This window comes from Rhinolophus sinicus, chromosome 4 (assembly GCF_057876585.1).
Source record: "Rhinolophus sinicus isolate RSI-liver-muscle chromosome 4, RSI-T2T, whole genome shotgun sequence".
Classification (NCBI taxonomy): domain Eukaryota; kingdom Metazoa; phylum Chordata; class Mammalia; order Chiroptera; family Rhinolophidae; genus Rhinolophus; species Rhinolophus sinicus.
Window position 1 is genome coordinate 7,649,636 of NC_142504.1, and position 21,638 is coordinate 7,671,273.

A 21,638-nucleotide genomic window follows, 5' to 3' on the forward strand; every position below is an offset into this window, starting at 1 on the left:
CTGTCCTCAAATGTTAGACCACTAGTCCGTCTAGAAGCATTGCTCTGTAACCTAGCAACCAGCATATTATATTGTCCTTAGTTATTTCCTTCAGCCCCCATAGATTTGAAGATGAGCTGGATGGACACATAAAAGATGAAAACGATCAGGTTTACATGCAAAGTCAGTCTTTGTGATGATTGAGCAATAGATCTGAAGTGAGCTTTATATCATAGAACTACTTCTAAAGAATGATGTCACATCTGGAGAGAGACAGATATAGACAAAGACAGGGAGAAGGGGGTGGGGTGGGGGGATGGGGAAGAGATGGAGCCGGGGAGACAGGCTTGGAGCTGCCTTCCCTCTAGGGGCCTAGATTGTAGGGTCATACATACTCCCTCCCGCTCTGACCTCCTGTTTTCCTTGCTCAATAAATAACAGGAAGAGGGGTAGAATTGGGATTTTTGACCAGGACGTAATTCTTAATTTGTGTGGCTAGATAGAGAGTTGGCATCCTGAGAAAAACAAATTTCAGAGGGAGAAATACGACAACAATGACATTTTTCTGCAGGAGCTTATTATCCAATCCACACAGAGGCTGAGTCGCTCAGCTAGTTCTGTGAAGAAACACAAAGGCATCCTGTCGAGATGTCTGTGAATGTCAGGGGCTAGTACAGTGTGGAACTGTTGGGTGTGAGTGAACACAACAGTGGGGCTTTAGTGGGCTTTCACTGAGCCACTTGGCATTCTTTTTGTATATTGTAAGCTGTCAGGACATTTTCCTGCAGAAATGTTCTTTATGCCTCTTTTCTCCTTTTCATATTTTTGAGGAGCTGGCATTAGTCTTGTTTGCCTCAGACTTTATTACCTTGAAATTCAGACAACTTATTCTAAATGTGCTGGGCAGGCTTAGGAATTAGGCTGGGATGAGTCTAAACTTTATTGGACATCAGAATTACTTGGGCTCATAGTGAAAATGCAGCGTCCCAGGCCCCTGAGACAGTGGCTATGGAGTGGGAGCCCTAGAAATCTGCATTTTAATACCCAGCCATGGTGATTCTAAAGATGATATGACGATCATATAAGAAATGGAGGATTAAAGACAGATTTCCCAGAGAGAGGCGTGGGGCAGTTTGTTGGCACTGTGAGTTAATGGATGCATTCTTTGTTTTTGCAGAATTCCCGTCTCTGTTTAGGGGAAGAGACCTCCCATGTTTTTCTTTCCTTCCCCATATGCTTTTATTTGTTATTTAGTGGCGTTCTTTGTCTAGCTGGGAAAGGTGGCCCTGACTTAGTGCTTCTGGATTGGCCCTGTCCAAAGCTGTTCCCCAAAGGTTACCAACACAACCTGTGGATAAGACAGAGCCAGCCAGCATATTCTTCCAGTGGTAAGGGAGAACTCTGTCATGCAAAGCTTCAGCTGTGTCTCATGGGGTGGAAGTGTATTGATCAGGGTTCAACTAGAGATGCAGAACCAGTAGGAGATATATGCTAAGAGATTTATTGCAAGAAATTGGCTCACATGATTGTGGGGGCTGGATAGACAAATTTGAAGTGTATAGGGCAGGCCTTCAGGAAGAGTAGGGTAAGGACTGTATCTGCATTCTAATGGTAGAATTTCTTCCTCAGGAACCCCTCAGCTCTGCTTTTACGTCCTTTCAATTTATAGAATCAGGCCCACCCAGATTACCTAGGATAATCTTAAAGTTAACTGTTTGTGGGCTTAAATCACATGTGCAAAATACCTTCATGGTAACACTTAGATTCATGTTTGATTGAATAACTGGGGACTGTAGCCTACCGACATATCAAAAGGCCACTGTGGGGACAGAGCCCCAGAGAACAGTTTCCAGGCTCTCGGCTTCATGTGGAAAAGTGCTGGCACGGGTAGTAGATGGCCGTCAGCTATAGCCGGTTAGCCAATTGGCCACTGATATAACTGCTGCAGCTGCGTTGGTTGGTGAGTAGAGTCGAGTGGAGTCGGTTGGTTGGCAGGCAGAAAAGCCGACAGCAGGTCGCCCATGGTGTGAATCCAGCCTTCAGTGAGACTATAGTGGTATGACTCCCCTACCTATGGCTACGTGGGTGTTCCTTTTTGACCTCACCATATCCTGTGTTCTTGTGTGGGGAGTGGGAGCAGAGACCTTGCAGATCGCCCCGCACGACAGCCACCATAGAAGGTAAGATCACAATTTATTGAGATCTGGAAGTTTGATTTAGGCTGGTCTTTCAAAGCATGTATGGGTCATGGTTGAACCGTCTAGGATTGGTGTTGACCGCAGAGAATTTCAAATTGAGGGATTCAGAGAATCTTAGGGTGAAAACAGTTGATGTTTTTCATTGAAGAGTTTATGAGTCTTGCAGGAAGTTCCTGCAATGAGCAGGCATACCGTTTGCCTACATAGAAGATGCCGGGAGAAGAAAGTCATGCTAATGAAGGCAGGAGGACCACAAAGGCCTGTGATCCTAGACAGTTGGGTTTGGATTGTCAGTGTCTAGCTGACTGGGGGGCTGAAGGTAGAGTAGGTAGTTTCTTCTCAGGTCGGATGTATGGCACACCTTTCTAATGGAGGACATACCTCTCTTGTTTCTAAAACACGAGCCTTGCAATTCTCTTTATTACCTGTGGACCAGCAGGATTAAGCACAGAGAATGGCTACATATTGCCAAGCTGGCCTCTTCAGAGAGAGGACACATTTACTAACAGCAAATCGGAGCTGGAATTTCACTCCACTTACTCCCACTCCTCCCTCTTTAAATGACTAACTGTCACTCTACCTGTTCAGTGTGAGGTCTTTCCTTTCTTTGCACGTCCCCGACTCTAAGACCACACAGGACTTTTCTCTGTTCCATGGGGATGTTTAGTCCTCTGAGATGTGCTGTTTCCTCTTCTCTCCTGGAAAATGCTTGCTTGTGGATTAGAGGGCCTTCTTGAATATCACCCTTCCTCTCTTCCTGCTGCCACATGTACGTGCTTGTGCTGCAATGCTAGTCACACACGTCTGGGCCCACAGGTCTTTCATGGTACAGCTGTCATTAGTACGTGTCAGTCCCTCTCGCTTTATTAAATTCCTAGAGGACAGAAGATGAGTCTATTTAACTTTGTATCTACGCCAATATCTCATCTATGCCAGGCATATCGTAGGCTTAGCCATTTGGTCACCATGTATCTACTGAGTCCCCAGCACGCTATGCCAGGTCATTGATATCCCCTGTTCTAGATAGGAGTGATACGTAGTGAAGAACGATCTTTTCTCAGGGAAGTGATGGAGGGCAGAGGGAGATAGCCAGTGAACAAGGTAAGTGAAATCACCCACACTCACACACGCACATGTGCACACATACCCTCACACACAAACACACTGCTTACCGAATGCTTGGAGGGCTGCCTTAAGGGATTCCCCTGTGAAACAGACAGAGGCTCAAGTGTGATACCAGAGTGAGTGTCAGTTCCCAGCCTTTGAAGCATAGGATGCTATGCGGCACAAGTCCCCGTAGATGTGTTGGTCTGCTGACAGAGAGGCACACACTGGCTAATTATATTCTGCTGAATGTAAGCGACTGACTCTTTTAGACTTAGGATAACATAGATCACAGTATTATTTTTACTGATCAGATTACAGATGGAGACTAGCTAAAAGCAAGAGTACGCAGCCATGTAGTTTTTGGATGTTATTTTCGCTCTTAGTAATCATGAAACAGCTCAGTTTTTTGAGGGAGTGTTTGCAGTGTGCCAGATACTGTTCTAAGCACTTTAAATGGAGTGCGTCATTTAATTCTCCGAACCACCTTCGGAAACAGACAGTACCTCCATTTTACACACAAAGAAGCTGGCCCGAAGCACAGCTGTGTCACTTGTACCAGATTCCCCAGGTAGGAAGTGAAACGTGGGTCACAAAAAGAACAAAGTGAAGACCCTGCTCGTAAGCAATGCTCTACTCCCCCTGACCATTTAGGAAATCAGAGCAAGTACAAGCCTTTTCCTTCCTTAACCGAGTTACCATTCCCAGTTAGGCATCCCCTCGTGAGCAAAAGGTGAATTTCTTGTTAGGCTGCAGGCTCTGAAGCGGAGGTCTGCCAGTGGTTTTCTCTTTAAGTTTGATCTACCTTCCTGTCAGGACCTTAAAGTTTGTAATGCATATATTAATAGTTCTTTTACTTATCCTTTTTAATTCCAAAATACAAAACACTGATTAAAAAAAATATTTTTAGACGACAGGAAGAGAGGGCACATGAGCGACCGACTGAGAAGGCCCAGGCAGGATGGGTGCTGCTCTCTGTGTAACAGCCCCATTGCTTTCATTTTCCAGCCATTTCTACGCCAGACACAGCACATATGTCACCTCTGGTTCTTACTACATTCTCTAAGCAATGACGTCTTCTCATTTCAGGGAATAGAAAACTTAGATCAGAGTGATTAAGTAGCTTACACCGCGGCTGGGAGGCAGAGCGGGAATTTGAACCCAGCCCTGCCTGTCGGTGGTTTGAATACTGCTTTTGTTTTAAGCCAACAGTCCTTGAGACCCTTTCTTCAAAGAACTCGTATTTGGATCTCGGAAAGTCAGGCGCCAACATTGCAGGAGTCATCATGGGGGTCTGGAGGCCACCTGCTTCATTTTACCCCAAGCTTCCACTCCGTGCCCATGCCCTGTGGGCATAGCAGGGAACCCCTGGAAATCTGCAGAGCATGTGCTAACACCACTCTGACATCTTTGCTCTCATGTGTGTTGACCAATTGGTGAACTCACTTCTCGAAGGATAAATGCAAGATCTAGGTCTTCTTTCCTTTTCAGACAAGACAGAGCACAGACTCTGGTGTCTTAGCTTCCCTTCCCCTCCGTGATGGGTTTCAGTTCTCCCTTTTTCCTCCTCGATGCTGAGCAAATATTTCATCCTCTCGGCAGCTTCGTGTCTTATCTTTCAAATGGGCAAGTCCAGTTCTCACAAATATTAGTCAAATTAAAAAAAAAAAAAAGGACATCTCATTCTTGAAAAGGTGCAAATGTAAACTTTATAAACATAGCTAGAACCATAAGGAGCCTGTTTACCAACAAGTTCAGTAATTATTTTGGATCTGGAACTTGGTTTTCTTTTTTTCATAGTGATAAGAATAGTGCAATACTAGGAAAGTTCTGGAAAAAGCAGTCTATTTTACTTTAAAATGAGAATCTGGTGTTTCTGTCTTTTATTGTTTTGTAAGTGTTTTGGGGAAAAAGTGGGCAGAGTTATTATGATGGTTTAATAAGCATTACAACAAAAACACAAAAACCCTCAGCATAGTGTCTTTCAACACGTCAGTTTATTGCTATTATTAGGAGTGCCTCATCCCCGCTGCAGATTTCCACGAGGAGAGATTATTGCCAACCCCCCTGTCCTCTTCCTACCCTCAGGGCCTTGTTCCCTACATGATTAGTTATTTGGGAAGAATAAACTTCGTTTTCTCCTCTTGGGAAGGATTGTGCCGTAGGTCTTACCTCCCCGGGTTCTCTAACCTGAGGTTCCAGTGAGCTGTCTGCTGGTTCACATTCTGAGCCTTGTTCACCACAATTACTAATAAATATTTTCCATTTTCTTCTTCTGACTCTCTTATTGCTCAATTCATGTAGAAACTGAGCAGGAAAGATATATGCTATGTATTCAACGTCCTTAATATTCTATAATTAGTATTTGCTGTCTTCCTCTCCCATTCTGATAGAGTCAGAATTTTAGAGTTGAAAGGAGAATTTTTAAATGGCTGAAGTTTATTTCACCATCTCATATGTGAGCCTGCCGCCAGCTGGTCATTCAGTCTTTGCCTGCACACTTCTGGTAATGAGCCATTGACTGCACACTTCCAGTAATGAGGAGTTTACTCTCTCAGGAGGTGGTCCAGGGTGTCTGGCTGGGGATGCTCTCGCCTGGGCTGAAATTGCCCAAGGACGGTCAGATTCCGCATGTTGGGGTTTCAGGCCTACCTGCATTTATTGTAAAATGTTTAGATTAGGTTTTCTTTGGGAGAGAGTATTGGCTTGTAGACTGCTGTCTTTCAGGTAGTTCTTTTAGAAAATTCATTTTCCAACAGTTAGTTAGACTTGGGTGAGGGAGAGAACCAGTATTCTGTGTGTCTTTGGCATGTCATCCTGAGACATTTCCACCCCCTTTGTGTGTCTGCTGCATCCTGAGCAAATTCCACCTGTGGTTTGTCTTCAGTGGTGCGGGAGGATGACCCTCAAAGCCCTTGGTTTACCTCCTGGCTCCCTGCACCCAGGGGGGTATGCAGAGCCCTGACTCCCATAAGGTCACCTCCTGGAAGCTGAGGATGGGGCGTACTCTGGTGGCAGAAAATAAAACTGCCCATGAAATTCTACTTCCTGTGCCCAAGATGCTAAGTGACAGCTTCAAAACACTCCCCCCAAATACACTTGCCACCTGGAGACAGACTGATTTGGGATCTGCTCATTTCTGCGGTTTGTTCTTTACTTTAAGGCAACACATAGTTGGAGCTAGCAAATGTGAAGAAACCAAGCACCTTAATAACCTTTTTAAAAAATAACAGCTTTATTGAGATATAATTCACACTCCCCAAAATTCACCTTTTTAAATGTTCAATTCAGTGGTTTTCAGTATAGTCATAGGTTTGTGAAACCATCACCACGGTCAATTTTAGAATATTTTCATCACCCAGAAAAGAAATGCTGCACCAATTAGCATTCATTCTCCATTCCTCCTCCCCCCTACCTTTGGAAACCCCTATGGATTTGCCTATTCTGTACATTTCATATAATGGACTCATAAAATATGTGGCCTTTGTGTCTGGAGTCTTTCACTTAGTATAATGTTTTCGAGGTTTATCCATGTCGTAGCGTATACCTTCCTTTCTTTTTATGGCCTTGTAATATTCCATTGATGAGTATGCCATGTTTTGTTTATCCGTTCCTCAGTTGATGACATTCAGGCTGTTTCCATGTTTGGCTATTATGACTAGTGTTTCTATGAATATTTATGGACAAATGTTTGTGTGGACATATGTTTTCAGTTCTCTCGGGTGTATATGCAGGATTGGAATACCTAGGTCCTAATCCCTTAATAACCTTTCAAAATTGCTTTTTTGTTTGCTATTCTTGGGCCCCTATTCCTGGTCTTTGGGTTTATTTTCACTTCCTCTCTGCCGAATGCTGTCTACTCTTATGATTTGACATTAAGTTAACACATCTGGGACCCGGTTTAAAGTTCTTTGTAGAAATAATTAAAAATCACTCAAGTGAGAATAAACTGAATCATAAGAATGCTTATTATTTGCCTTTGTTGTCTTCTTTATCATGCTGCTACTTGAAAATTTACAAAGGTTTTTTTTTTTTCCCTTTTCCAGAATCGCAATGAAATAAAAAATGGCACTATCCTTCGATTAACCACATCTCCGGTAAGTTGATCTTAGTTGATAGCTTCCCAGTAAATGCGTTGATCTCCAGTCCTATATGTGATTATGAATATTGTTTTGAAGATTATTGAGTGCCAAACGGAAGGTCTCTGGGGTGTCTTCCACGAGGATTCTGGGTGGTCATGAATGCCCCTTCTTAGAGTTCCCATCACAGAGGAAGAAGCCTTTGCTCCAGCTTAAGTACAAGTAAATTGATTTTAAGGTTTGACTTCGGTGGTCATCTCAACAATTCTCATGTTGCAGATGGGATAACTGATATATACCGATTGGTTTTCCCCACCCGCCCACACACGCACCTAAAGCCAGCTGAGCAAATTCAGACAACAAAGCAAATCCAAAGATAGCCCGTTGCTTCCCTTTAAAGTCAGGGAGTGTGTGTGTGTGTGTGTGTGTGTGTGTGTGTGTAATTTGGGTCAGTTATTATAACAGTTCATAGAAATACAGTTGAAGAAATGTTTGCCACTTAGGCTGTTTCACTGACAGCTAATTCTAGATAAAAACACTTTAAAGTCTTCCAAATAAAAGCTGCTCAACAAAATGCTGTCGAATATTTAAACTGCGGTTCTGTGTTGCTTATCTTTATATTTCTTCCTTGTTTGTAGGTACTTTAGGTAGTACATTAGCATATTTAAACTATATTATTTCACAGTGCATTTTATTGCTTTCCTAAAAAATAATCTGCACAAAATACACCAAGTGTTACTATTTTCTCTCTGCATATGTGATGAAAACTATGCCTAACTCTCATTTTCAGTTTCTACTGAAGCCATGTGGTAGGCTAAAAATACATTTAAAAATTGGGAAAAGCATCTGGCTAAGATTAAACTGTGGGTTCTGTAATGGCCGCAAATTCTTCTTGTTGAAAATTATATTAGAGAGGCTTAAAAACTCCTAAACATTTTACCCAATAACATCTTGAACCTAAACACAGTGATGAGCTCAGTAGAGTGCATTGCTGGAGTTGGCTGAACTGTCTCTCGATGTCTTCTTTTCCACTTAATGGTAATTATAATTCATCCTCATTTTTCAATGGCTGCATGATGAGCTGAGACATTTTTGTCTGACTTAGCATTGCTCTTCTTACTTTAGTCAGCAAGAATGAATGTTAATTTGACCTTTAGAGACCATGGTTTCACTTGGTTTTTGCAGGTCCTATTTATCCTGCTAAAATTACTCATCTGCTTGCTGGGCAGAAAGAATATACCTCGCCCTTTGCTTCATCTTAGAATTAGAAAGGCTCAGTTTAGTTTTGTTTTTAAATTTAGGTCTTCTCTAAGCCAAAGAAGACGTCGGTTCTCTTTCCTATTGCCATGGGTTCATGAACAAAATGTCCACAATATTAAGCCACTCCTTGAGAGACGGCTCAGTGTCTGGCAGAGTGAAATTTTTTCCTGAAAATGAATATTCTAACACTGTGGCATGACTTGGCACCATTGGGGACAATGACGTTTGTCCTGTCTGGGTAGTGACCTTCACATTCCCAGCACAGTGAATGGACAGATGTGAAACGCAGTGGACAGGCAGTATTATAAGACAGAGGCCACCTACGAAAGACTGGTTCACATTTTGTAAAGAATGGCAGTCTCCAAACCTGAATCATTGGTGGAGCTTTAAAAACACTGACATCTGGGCCTTTAATTAGAGGCTGGATTATGATATCTAGGAATGGGGCCCAGGAATCTGCTTCTTAAGAAAGCACTTTATGATTTGGCTGTAGCCACTGTGTCTAGAATTGGGAATTATTCTATAAGCAAGATTTTCGGATTTGTAAACTTCACTTGTTGCCAGTAGATTATGTCTTATTATTTTGTGTTTAACTGAAGAAAATATGGGTCAGCATATGCTCTTTCACTTTTTACATACACACTAAACTATGTTTAAAAATAACTGTCACCATCAGATTTGCTAGGAATTATTAGAATACCATAAAGAAACCAGCAAACAGTGATATACTAGTTTTTACAGTCCCTGCATCCTCCTCAGCTGAATTCCCTCTGTAGCCAGACAGGAACACACACCCACATAGGTGCACACACACATGCACACACATGCACACACTCTGTTTTAGATAATGTGCAGCTGCGCTGAGTTTTATCTTCACTCTATCAAAGGTGGTGTTTTTGTGGGTGAATTTGTTTTCCATCTTCCTCTATCAACAAACCTTCCTGGATTGCTCCTAGCAAAAGAGGGTATTAATAAGGGATCTGAAAAAACAACGTGCATCATTATTCTTATAAAAGCCCTTACACTTGGTTAAATGGGGCTCTTCTGTAGTGCGTGTCTTTAGATGATATCTCTAGTGACCATATTAAACACGCCTGACTTTGAGGTGTCATGTCTTTGTCCATCTCTCCAGTATCATGAAAATATAGCCAGGAACATGACCAGGAAAGTGTGCAAGTGTGTGTGAGTGTTTGAGCAACTCAGGGTTTGGGGAGTTTCTGATTGTGCCTCTAAGCATTGTTTCCTTCTACCTGCCATGGGGATAATAGCTGTGGAAATCGAGTATGAGGTCACATGTTGCCTGAAGCATAGTTTAAATACACTTTGGCTACTGTTCCTATTAGAAGATGCTTGGGTTGCCAGATCATTGTGTTTACTTTCCTGAATTTTGTTTGAAAAAGCACTTACAATGAATCTGTTTGTAGTCTTGAAGTGCGGAAATCCTCTCTTAAGTAGGACACAAAACCCCCGAGCCACAAAGAAAAAGATTGATGAGAAACTTGGCGACCAAAAAATAAAAACAGCCCACAAAAGCTTTATGCTTGGAAGGAATTCCAGAAACAAAGTCAAAAACAGAAAATTCGGAAAAACAATTGGCAATATACATGATAAATAGAGGATTAATTCCTTAGTTTACCAGATCCCTTATGAATAAATAAACAGACTTCCCCAAAATATATGGCCAAATGTATAAGCAAAAATGATCAATATATATCTATATCTATATATATCTGTTGATCTATATATCTATTTTATCCTGGCAACAGAGCTAGGATATATATATATATATATATATATATATATATATATATATATATATATATATACACACACATATATATGTATATATATATATATAAATCTATCTATAGCTAAAGATCTATACATATACAGATTGATACAGATATATATATATATACACACACACACATACATAGATATAGATACAGATATATATGAAAGAAGAAACTCAGTCTCTTAAAACAGATGAAAATCTCGACTCCTAGGTAATCAAGTTGTGAGGTAAGATGCTGCGGTGTTGAGAGTATGAATTGGTACAGACTCGTTGGAGGGCAATGTAGCTGTGTCCACCCAAGTTAAAAATACATGTGTCTTTGTTCTGACAGTTTAGCTGCTGGGAATTTATCCAATATATAGACTCACAAAAGGACTGCAGGAGACACACACACACACACACACGCGCGCGCGCGCGCGCGTGTGCCATACACAGGGCTGTATGCATCATTGCTTTTAGTAATCAAAACCTGGGTATCTGCTAACTGTCTGTCATTTGGGACCAGTTAAGTGCATTAGGTAACATCGATGTGATAGCAGAACACTGTGCAGCCATTAACAAGAATGTGGGTTGTGCTTGCTCGGAGATACCACTAAAGGATATTATTGAGTGTGAAAGCAAGCTGCAGAACATTCTGTGTATAGGGACTCCAGTTAGGTCCATGGAAAGGAGGTGTCTATATGCTGAATAAAGGGGAAAAGTCGTTCTCCAGGGATAACGTGCGATGGTTAACGTTGGGTTAACTTTGTTTTTTATTTTACAACTTCTGGTAGTCCTTACATATTTTTACATCATGTGCTGGGATTATTTTTAATTAAATAAACAGACACACAAATATAAGGTCACTACAGTATGCTAGAGCTTAATCATAACGTTCTGTGCTAAAATCATTTTAGTGTTCCAAACTCTTAGATTTTCTCAAATATTTTATTTTATTTTTCAATGACAGTTGATCTACAACATGATATTGATTTCATACAGGTCTAATCACTCTGTTGTACACAAACTACGACCTGAATTCTTCTTGCCCATTGTTTTGGCCCGTGTGGACATAGTGCATAGAACTAGTCACCCTGTACTTGCTGTTGCTTGGTCAGCTCCCAGCGTGGTGCTCCCTTTCTGCTGTCTCTTGTTTAGAGACCTGATGTTAGAAGCATCTAGGTCAGAGGGCCCGTCACACTGATTTTGGGCGCTAGTTACTCTGGCAAAGAGAAAGATGGTGTTATTTCAACCACTCTGGATTCAGGTTATCAGAGAGTCTTAACAATAAGACTGTTCTCAATTTTTGAACCCAGTTTTTCTCTACTGACTTGAGAAACTAAAAAGGGTTATAAAATGTCTGAAGTTCTATTTCTTGCCATCCCTCTGTGAGCCTAACTTAGAGAGAAGAAACCAGCAGAGGCTTTTAGGCAGAAGAGTGAAAAGGTCGCTCTGGCTGCTGCCCAAGAACAGATTGCAGGGGTGACCAGGGGGCAGGGTAGGAGTTTATTACAGCAGTCCTGGCAGGAGATGAAGATCGCATGGGCTGCCTGTGGAGTCCGGCGTGGAGGGAACGAAGGCATGTTTTGGAGGGCAAGGCCCTGGCCATCCTGCTGGGTTGGATATGGTGTTCCTTGAGGGAGGGTGTGACCATGTCCCTGGGCAAGGGAAAATGAAGAGTTCCAGAGGCCTGCTCTGTGTCCCCAAGGACATGGCAACCAGGCAGTTAGGTATGTGTGTTGGGCGGCCATCACCAGGTACATGGCATGGAGAGCCACGGACTGGATGAAGTCGCCACAGAGAAGGTAGAGCCTTGGATGCACTCTCAGGATTATAAGGAGGAGCCGGCCAAGAAGCCAAGAGAAGGTGTTTCAAAGAGGTGGGGGAAATTAGGTGTGTTGAAGGCTGCTGAGACAATGAGGAAGAGGAGATGGGAAAATGACCCCTGGACTTGCCACCTAGAGGTATTGACAGCGTCATGGGGACACTCTCAGTCTAAGGGTAAGGATGGCGGCATCATTGGAGAGGGAGAAGAGAGAATGTGAGGTGAAGTGAGACAGCAACTTTAGACCCACTCTTTAGTCCAGAACTTTTGCTGAGAACGGGAGCAATGAAATGAGGGCATGGCGGGCAGGAACTATTGGAGATGTCTGCAGCTGGAAATGATCCCCTGCAGAGCGAGTACCCAATGGTATAGGAGAAAGGGGGGTAATTTAGAAGGAGAGTACTTGAGAAGGCCAGAGCGGAAGGGACACAGAGCTGCAGCAGGAAGGATTGGCCTTTGATGGGAAAGAGGCAGCCAGGTGTGTAGTTCCAGGAAGAAGCAGCGCGTGGGGATAAGTGGAGGTGAACTCGTGGAAGCAGGAGGATGAAGGGAATCCTGGTTGATTACTGATTGCTTTAATAAAATGTGAGGCGGGATCCCTAGTGTGGGGGGAGCAGGGGCAGAGGGAAATGAAAGGACAGGGGAGTTTAAAGAGAGAAAAAAAGTGTGAAGGAGTCTTTTTGGAAGGACGTAGCAAACAGTCTAAGGAAATGTAGTTGGACTGCTGGGCAATATCGAGTGACGTTTGAAAATAGCTGTGAAACTTGTGAACCTAAGAACTTTTCAGGCGACGTCTGAGTTGGTCTTATGGACCCGGAACCATGCTGGAAGTTTCTTGGGGTAATTCTAATTAGGACCTTTAAGAACACAGTTGGGAAATACTTGGCTCGGTTGACCAGTACCCCTTTCTCTGCCCACCGCTGATCCCATGGGAGTCTGTTTCCCTCTGAGCCAGGGCCCAGACCTTCTCAGTCTAGGGTGTTAGGCAGCCATGTCCAGCTGAGTGTCTCAGGACGAAACTTGTTTTCTATCCTTAGAACAACACCGGAACACAAAACTTAGCACTCCCATTCTGACATAATCATCCACACTACTAGACTCTTTTTATTTGAGCTATTTGAAAAATCAGAACTAAGGCTATTTTATTTTCTAACAGGATTGATTCCCCCCTCCCCCCGGCCCCAAATATGAAAACATTGCAGAATCCTGGAACATTTGGAAAGTGAAGCTTGCTACAAAGAAAATTATGCAGAATATTACAATTGATAAATAACCATGGGTCTTATCTTCATTTGTTTCCTTTGGTTGTTCTCATGAAAACATATGTACCTATGTGTTTATATATGTTTATTTATTTATTCATTCATTTAGTGCATTTTTTTTTGAACTCCTGGTAAATGCCAGGCACTGTTCTAGGTACTGGTAATAAAGTGGGGAGCAAGTGTGACAAATTTGTTCTTCTCCTGAGTTGGCATTCTAGTAGATTCTCTCTCTCTCTCTCTCTCTCTCTCTCTCTCTCTCTCTCTCTCTCTCTCTCTCTCTCTCTCTCTCTCTCATACTCCCCTGCCCACAAACAATAAATATATTTGCATCCTGGACTTTCTGCTAATAGTCCGTGCCGAGGATGTGCTCATGCCATCTTACGGTCTCTGGAGGTTTCGTTTTTCATCCCACATGCTATTTCAGCCTGTAACCACGTCACGAGTTATTGAACCATTGTCCTGCAGTTGAACATGGTGGTTGCTGCTCGTGTTTGAGTAGAAATGCTATTCTCAGTGCTCCAAAGGTGCCGCATGCCTGTCTCCAGTCCTTAAATGCATCGTTTCAGTGAGGGAAGCACATCACCAGCCAGGATCCCTTCAGCTCCGCTGCTCGTGAACACCTCCTACCGCCTGGCGTGACCGGCTCCTCCATCCTCACCTACTTCCTCTTTCCCCCTTGCCCACCAACCCAGACACACTGGTCCCCTTCTGTCCCTCCGGATGGGCCGGGCTTGTTGTCCTGTTCTTCCTTTGCACTAACTCTACGTGCTGCCCTCTCCCCAGTGTGGTTACCTCCTTGTCAATCAGATCTCTGCAGAGATGTCACCTCTTTAGGCTGCTTGCCCCTGAAAACTGCACCATCTTAAAAAGCCACCAGTTACTCTCTATCACATTCCCCCACTGAGTGCTATACAGCTCATCAGTATTTAATTTCTTATTGTTGGTTTGTTGTATTGTTCACCCCCACCTCTGGGACGTCAGCCCCAGGAGAACCCTGGCTGTCTGTCTGTGGCTATTTCCCAATGTGCCCGGACAGCGTCTGGCTCAGCATACACTTTCCTGAGTATTTGTTGAATCAGTGAGTGAGGCTTCTTTGATTTTGAAGGAACGTAGCTTGGAAATGGATAACTGTAAAGAGTTGTCCGAATATAGGCCATGTACAATTATATGCAGAGCAATCTTTGGCAATAGCCGATGCCCAAAAAAGTGGATTTTCCTTACAAAACCCTAATATTTTAATAATAAAACTTTTATTCGCACATATTTTTATAATAGGAGTTTCATATCCACATCATTTAGAAATTAATGAAGGTAAAACGAAAACGTATCAGGTTCCATCTAGGAAAACATTGCCTTAAAAATGTCCCAGAAGTTTGATGTAATGTTTTTGTTGGGGCTCATTTCAGGGAATAACGTCTATGGAGCACCGTTTCCTGGCAGACTCGGTGATGAGGGTCCCTGCCCACCTGAGAAGCAGTTTGGGACTCTGTGGGTTGGAGGGAACTTCAAACGTGACCTCATCACAGGTTGTCAGGGTACCGATGGGGAAAATGAGGCTGAGAGATGAGAGAAGGTCACTGAGGCGCCCTTGCTAATCAGTAACATAGATGGAGGTAGCCCCGCGTTCTCACTCCTAGTCCCGGGAGCTCTTCACACTGCCCACCACTTGCCATGATGCTCCCATCCTCATGAACGAGGCACCCCCTCCCGTGCTTTACTTATCTCTCGAAACCAAAAGGAAAATTCACCCAATAGCACATGCCATGCAATTCTACATTTTGATGAAGAGTTGACTCCTTAGTTGGCACCCTGAGTTGCCGCCCAGGGAAGGAGGAAGTTCCGTCTTGAAGTATAAGAACCCCACCGTGACTTATTTCACTTAACATAATCCCTCTCGGTCCATCTGTGTTGTCTCAAATGGTACGATTTCATTCTTTGTCATGGCTGAGTAACATTCCATTTTATTTACTATGTACCACCTCTTTTTTATGCAATCACCTATTGATGGATATTGGGTTGCTTCCATATCTTGGCTATTGCAAATATTGCATATAGCTTTTTGAATTTGTGTTTTGGATTTCTTTGGCTAAATACCGAGAGGTGGAATCGTTGGGTCCGTAAGGTATATAAATGTCTAATCACTATGGGGTACACCTGAAACTAATATAATACGTATGTCAACTGTAATTGAAAAATACATTTTTAAAAATTAAAGAAAAAAAGAACACCACTGTGAAAACAGGGCGCATTGTTTTCAGGCACTGGGGTGAGTGAGAGAGAGGGGTGGGTGGTTCCATAGGAACTTCCCAGGCCATTGCATCTGTGAAAATGTTGCAGTCGGACACAATTTAGATGAGCCTTTGTTATTGTTTTTGGATGTGACTCCTTGGCTGACACCCCAGCATGTCAGGGTATCGCTTCACTATTCCAGTGTGTACCCGTCTTGGTGAAATATTTGTGATTTCCACAGCAGCTACCTATTAAGCTGCCCTGCAATGTGGGGCTTCAGTCTTGATTCCTCTGCTGGGGACACATTCTTTTCAGGTTTCTGCTGTTGTCTCTCTTCACTTCCCTTATTTTAAGTAAAGCAATTCATTCATGTTTAAGTAGGAAACATTTCAAACACCTGCAGAAGTGGAAAGAGTGGTCTAATAGGTGTCATCTACCTAGAAGCCACAATTGTTGACTTTTTATTTTCTTAGCAAGCGTTCCTCCTGAGAAGTCTACATTTTTAAAAGAACGAGTAGATTGTCTTTTTTGGTAGAATAAGCCAGGAGGGGATCATTGCGCCCCCGCTGAAGGAGACCAGGTGGTGATTAGAGATGGATCAGAGCCTGGGTGCCCAGTGGGATGGGCTGTACCTTCTGTCATCACTGAGACATGCAGTGTCTCAGTGCTTTAGAGCAGGGCTTCTAGGCGTGTGATTCTGGGACCACCAGTGGCAGCACCTGGCAGCTTGTTAAACACACAATTTAGGGGACCTCCCCCCAGACTTACAGAACTAAAGAACCTGTGTTTTATAAAGCCAACAGGTGCTTCTCAGGCATGCACCATTTTGAGACCCACTGCTTTAGGGCCTGTTGTCCAGAGTCCAGCTGCCCAGGTTCTGTCTCAGCTCCAGAACTGACAAAGCTGCGTGACCTTGGGCAAGTTACTTAACTTCTCTGAAGTTCAGTTTCCCTGATAGGGCTGTTGTGCAGATTCAATGAATTGCTTCATGAAGGTATTGAGAATAGTGGCTCAAAGGGCTAGGTCACTGTTAGCGTTTTTATCGCTAGTCGTTAACAGCTCCGAACAGTGTTAATTAACATTAATAACGACAATGAAATCATTTTTGAGGATTCATTATCATTATAACGTCTACAGTAAATGCAGACTTCCTGCTTGGAGAAAAGTATACTTTTCAAGGAATTCAAAGTGATTCGCTTGGGTGAAATATTTTGTTAATGTTGTATATCTATTTGAAAATTTTAGAGAACAGTATATCTTTGAACAATTTTAAAAGATAAATAAAGTGATTCCCGCTCAGCTCGCTGTTCTCCCTTTTAAAAATATGGGATTTAGGGTTTGAGCGATTTGTCAGGTACCTGGAGCTCGCTGAGAGGCGGGAGGGTTCTCTTCCTCTTCCTCCTGTCTTCTTCTTCTTTTCTCGCTTCGGATGCAGTGTCAGTTTGGGGTTATAACAACATGGGATGCCACAATCTGTCTCTGACCAAGAGATAGGGGCATGGGTTTCATCCATCTTGGTCCCTGAAGAATCACATCGGTCTCCCTGGTGAATCCCAGTCCCCAGGGCTACTTCCAGGTGACAGTGTAGGGAGAGCTGAGTGGGGAGGAAGGGGCTGTGGCTGTGGAGTCTCTGGGGTGGGGTCCCTTTGCTCTCAGTCCCAGTGTGGATTCCTTTCCTCCACTGAGCAATCTTCACCCTGTTACATGGGCTCCTCACTTATTTCTAGTCAGTTTCTGTTCAGGAGAAGATACTCATTGTCGGGGGTCAAACATCCCACCTTCCCCTTTCTCTGAAATGTAATGCAGTTTCAAAGGAGAAAGCAGGTACTGGAGAAGGAGACTATGAGGATGGTGGAATGTTTCAACCCTTGATTGAAGTTTTGAGTGAAATAATAACTACAACAGATGTCCAGTTATTTCTGCTAAGCAAAAACACAGGCAGAAAAATTTAATATTTTCTTTTTCTTCCTGTTTTCCCCAACTGAAAGGCAGAGATGAAAGGCTTCACTGGGTGAATGAGAACTATAGATGACAAGTTATTATCCAGAAGTTCAGCGCGTCCCATAAATTTCCATTCCTCGCTGTCCTGCGCGTGGAAGCCAAGTGCAAATGCCTTAAAAAGATGTCTAATTCTAGGCAAAGCTGCTAATTTGGTTTCCTAATTATTTTGTTATAAATTCATGCAGTAAGTAGCGAATGTATGGGAAACACATGTTGTCGAAAAAAGTGTCACTTACAAGTATCATTGTCTTGTCTGTAACCCAGAACGATTGTTTGGGTGTCTCATGAAGCTTTTGAACACTGTGTGTAGGCAGTTATCACTCATAGGATTGACTGAATGGGTGAACACACTGTATAAATTTGTGTAATTGCTTAACTAAGCAAAACGCTTTTTGTAATTCCTAGATAAAATTTTTACTTACAAGGTAAACAAGTTCCCCTCCTCACTGCCCCATCTTTTCTGTTTCTGGGGCTTTGCTGTTCTTGCTGTGCTCTTGGCTTTTCCAAGAGATGGAAAAATGAGCCCCATCAAAAGAACGCAATGGATTTCCATCATGAAACTAACAGACATAGCCTGAGGTAGAAACTTGCCCGTGACGTGCAGGACGCATATAGTCTTGTGCTTTTGGGCTCTGTGTCTCTGTTTCTCTGTGAACAAAACATGGATTTTTGGTGTGCTTCGCTTCCCTCTGTGAACATTCCTCCGTCTGTCTTTCGCCCGCAAGGCTCAGAATGCCCAGCAGCTCCATGAACGGATCCAGTCGTCGAGTATGGACGCCAAGCTGGAAGCATTGAAGGACTTGGCCAGCCTCTCCCGGGACGTCACGTTCGCCCAGGAGTTTATAAATCTGGACGGCATCTCCCTTCTCACACAGATGGTGGAAAGCGGCACTGAGTAAGCACCTTTTATCCAGATTTCCAATCTGTGCTATTCTTTCCAGCATTCTGGGAATCTGTTACTTTCCTTATACTTGCAATTTCCAGTTTTAAAGACCAGAAATTGACTAGGCTCTGGAAAAAAAAAAATCGCTTTCAAGATAGTGCCTGGGTTTGCAGTTTAAGTATCACTAAGTCCTCCTTGCACCAACTAGCCAGTATCTAAGACAAAGTAGAATTCCATAAGATACCTGCAATTTCAGATTTATGAGGAAAAATATTAGGTCATTATCTTTAAGGGCTTTTCCAACATTAAAATTATAATTTTACAAAATATAAATCCCTTACATGCCTTGCTTATCCCTGAGAAAAAATTACCTTCCCTGACTTAGTTAAAAAAAAAAAAGAGAGAGAGAAAAGAAAAGAAAAGAAAGATAAAGAAAAAAACAAAACAAAACATTAGAATGCCTCCTGGTATTCTTGAAGTCTTAAATATCATCCTTGAAGTAAGTTTTTAAAAATTAACATTTGAATGATGAAATGCATGTCCTTAATTATTTAAAATTAAATACAATGCTTATTAAATACCTATTGTATGCAAAAGAGTAGAAATTTGGAAAATTTAAAAAGATGTGAGCCTTGCCATCCAAAAATGTAGGGAGGCAGAATTCAATTGCGGTATAATTCCTCCTGAGGGCTTTGAGTTTCCAGGTTGTTCCAGCTATGTACGTCCCTGGAAACTTACAGAGGGGGTGTCCGTGCATGGGTCTTGAAGGAGTTTGAGTTCCATCCTGAACATGAAAGGGATGCTCACCTTCCTCCTCAGGGAAGGCTTTGACCCTCTGGCATGACTGGGGAGTGGAAGGACCAGACAGTGTAGCTCTCACCTGTGTAGACAGGTAACTCCCCTGACCACCAAATGCCAGGGTAGGGTCCACAGGAAACTATTCGTTCCCATATGGCCAGGTGCCACTGGCATAGACTATTAGAGCATGTGGGTTAGAGCATGTGAAGACGCTGAGTCAGTTAACTGCATAGTAATATGCTAAATTAATCATGTACAGAGTTGAGATAGGTATTTATTAGGAAAGATAGATATTTATTGAGAATGGGGGCTTAAATCTGGGGCATTTAAATCTCTCTTCAGTACCCGGTGATTCTAAGACTGAACTGATGACTGTACATGTTAGAGACCTGTCTCAGCCCACTCCCTCCCTCCCTTCCTTCCTCTCTTCCTTCCTATCTCCTCCCACACTGGGCATTATTTGGCCTCTGCAGTTGGCACTAGTGAAAGATTCTTTTTTTATTTTTCTTAGTCAAAGAGAGGATATTTTATAACAGCAGGAATATCTCCTAATCCAGAATGTTCTGTAGAGTTTGGAGTCAGGGGTCTTACCTCATAGACAAGTAGAGAAAATATCTAAGAGTGAATGGGGTGGGGGGGAAGCAAATCTAAGAGAATCAGCAAGCAGGTTTGGGTGTCTAGAAAGGGTCAGTTGGAGGCAGGTATCATTTATTTTTTAATGGTCACTGAAACCGCTCGCTCATGAAGTTTTTGGCAAACATCACCTTGGAGTAAGGCAGGGAAACTCAAATTCTGGGCGCTTTCAAAATCTAAAGTGGTTATTATAAATTGGAGTTGGAGCTTGAAACAGCTCGAGAGAAGTAGAATAAGTTTGGGGATCCAAATGGCTCGACCAAGAAAAAGGAGAAAGAAGGTTCTGTCTGTGTGTCAGAAGCGCCAAGCTGAAGTCCAGTGTGGGATGTGTTAGATCCCTCATTCCTTATTAGTGGTGAGCAGTGGAGTGAGTTGTGATTACAGACACCTTCACTGGTGACCGTGGGTGACTTCCTGGGATTGCCACACACGGCTGGCCTTGCCCCGCACCCACCACTGCTTCTGGCCAAACACGGAGACCTGCGAGGCTCTACCTCCATCACATTTACAACGTGTAAAATTAAAAGGTAAACATGTTCCCACGTGTATTGATTTTTCTAAGTCCCAGCCATTGATGTATCAAAAGCAATGTACGAGAGCCAGTTGTAGAATCACCTGCTAAAATTAAGTGGTTCTGCCACAGGTAGCTAGGTATCCAGGGCTGAAGCTTTTGAATATTGAGAATAATAGTGTATTCATCCTTCCACACTTACCAGAAGTGCAATCGTGATCATTATTACAATGGTAATAATAATGACTGAAAGCACGGGTCTGTGTGATATGTACACTGAATGGAAGGCTGGAGCAGGTTCCAGCACCTCCAGGGGCTGGCACTTGTGTATCTTGACAATGAGGAAAAATGCATGCCAGGAGCTTTAGTGCCTAGTTTCTCATTATGTTTGTTCGCCAAGGCTGCTATAACAAAATACCGCAGACTAGGTGGCTTAAGCAGAAATGTATTGTCTCGCAGCACCAGAGGCTGGAATCATGGTGTCGGCAGGTGGTTTTTTCTTGAGTTTCTCTCCTTGGTTTTCAGACGGCCACCTTTTTCCCTCTGTGTCCTCACACCGCCTTTCCTCTGTGTGTAGACATCCTTGGTGTCTGAGTGTGTCCAAACTGCCTCTACTTATAAGGACACCAGTCAGATTGGAGTAGGACACCTTCTAATGGGTTCATTTTAACTTAATCACCTCGTCTTTAAAGGCTTTATCTCCAAACACTGTCTGTTTTTGACGTGCTGGGTGTTGGAGATTCAACATATGAATTTGGGGGGAACATGATTCAACCCATAGCACTCATCAAAGGGACACTACCACTTTTGTTTAACACGAAGAGTAAAAACTGACACTATGTATTTGTCTTGTCGACATTATCACTTTTTACCCGGGCCGTCGCCTTACTCTACAGCTTGTCTTGACCTATAGTGTGGCCCAGACGAATCACATCCCTCAGACGGAGACTAGCGACCACATGAGAGAATGTCTATACTGAATGACTTTATGTGAGCCACAGTAATTTCTTTTTCTTTTTTTAAAATAGCATAGTATACTCGACATAATATCTAACTATCTGTAATTCATAACCCATCCCAATTTATGACATCCAGCCAGGTT

The 21,638-nt window shown here is 42.9% G+C and overlaps 1 protein-coding gene across 6 annotated transcripts in view; it reads left to right on the plus strand.

The window, feature by feature from the left end:
- ELMO1 (engulfment and cell motility 1) overlaps positions 1 to 21,638 on the plus strand; it is a 474,721-nt gene that overhangs the window by 135,879 nt on the left and 317,204 nt on the right. For all 6 annotated transcript variants that reach the window (XM_019726329.3, XM_074341005.2, XM_019726327.3 and 3 more), the window contains exons 5-6: positions 7,328 to 7,378; positions 18,437 to 18,606. In XM_019726329.3, the coding sequence (XP_019581888.1) occupies positions 7,328 to 7,378; positions 18,437 to 18,606 (221 nt within the window). The remainder of the gene's footprint in view (positions 1 to 7,327; positions 7,379 to 18,436; positions 18,607 to 21,638) is intronic.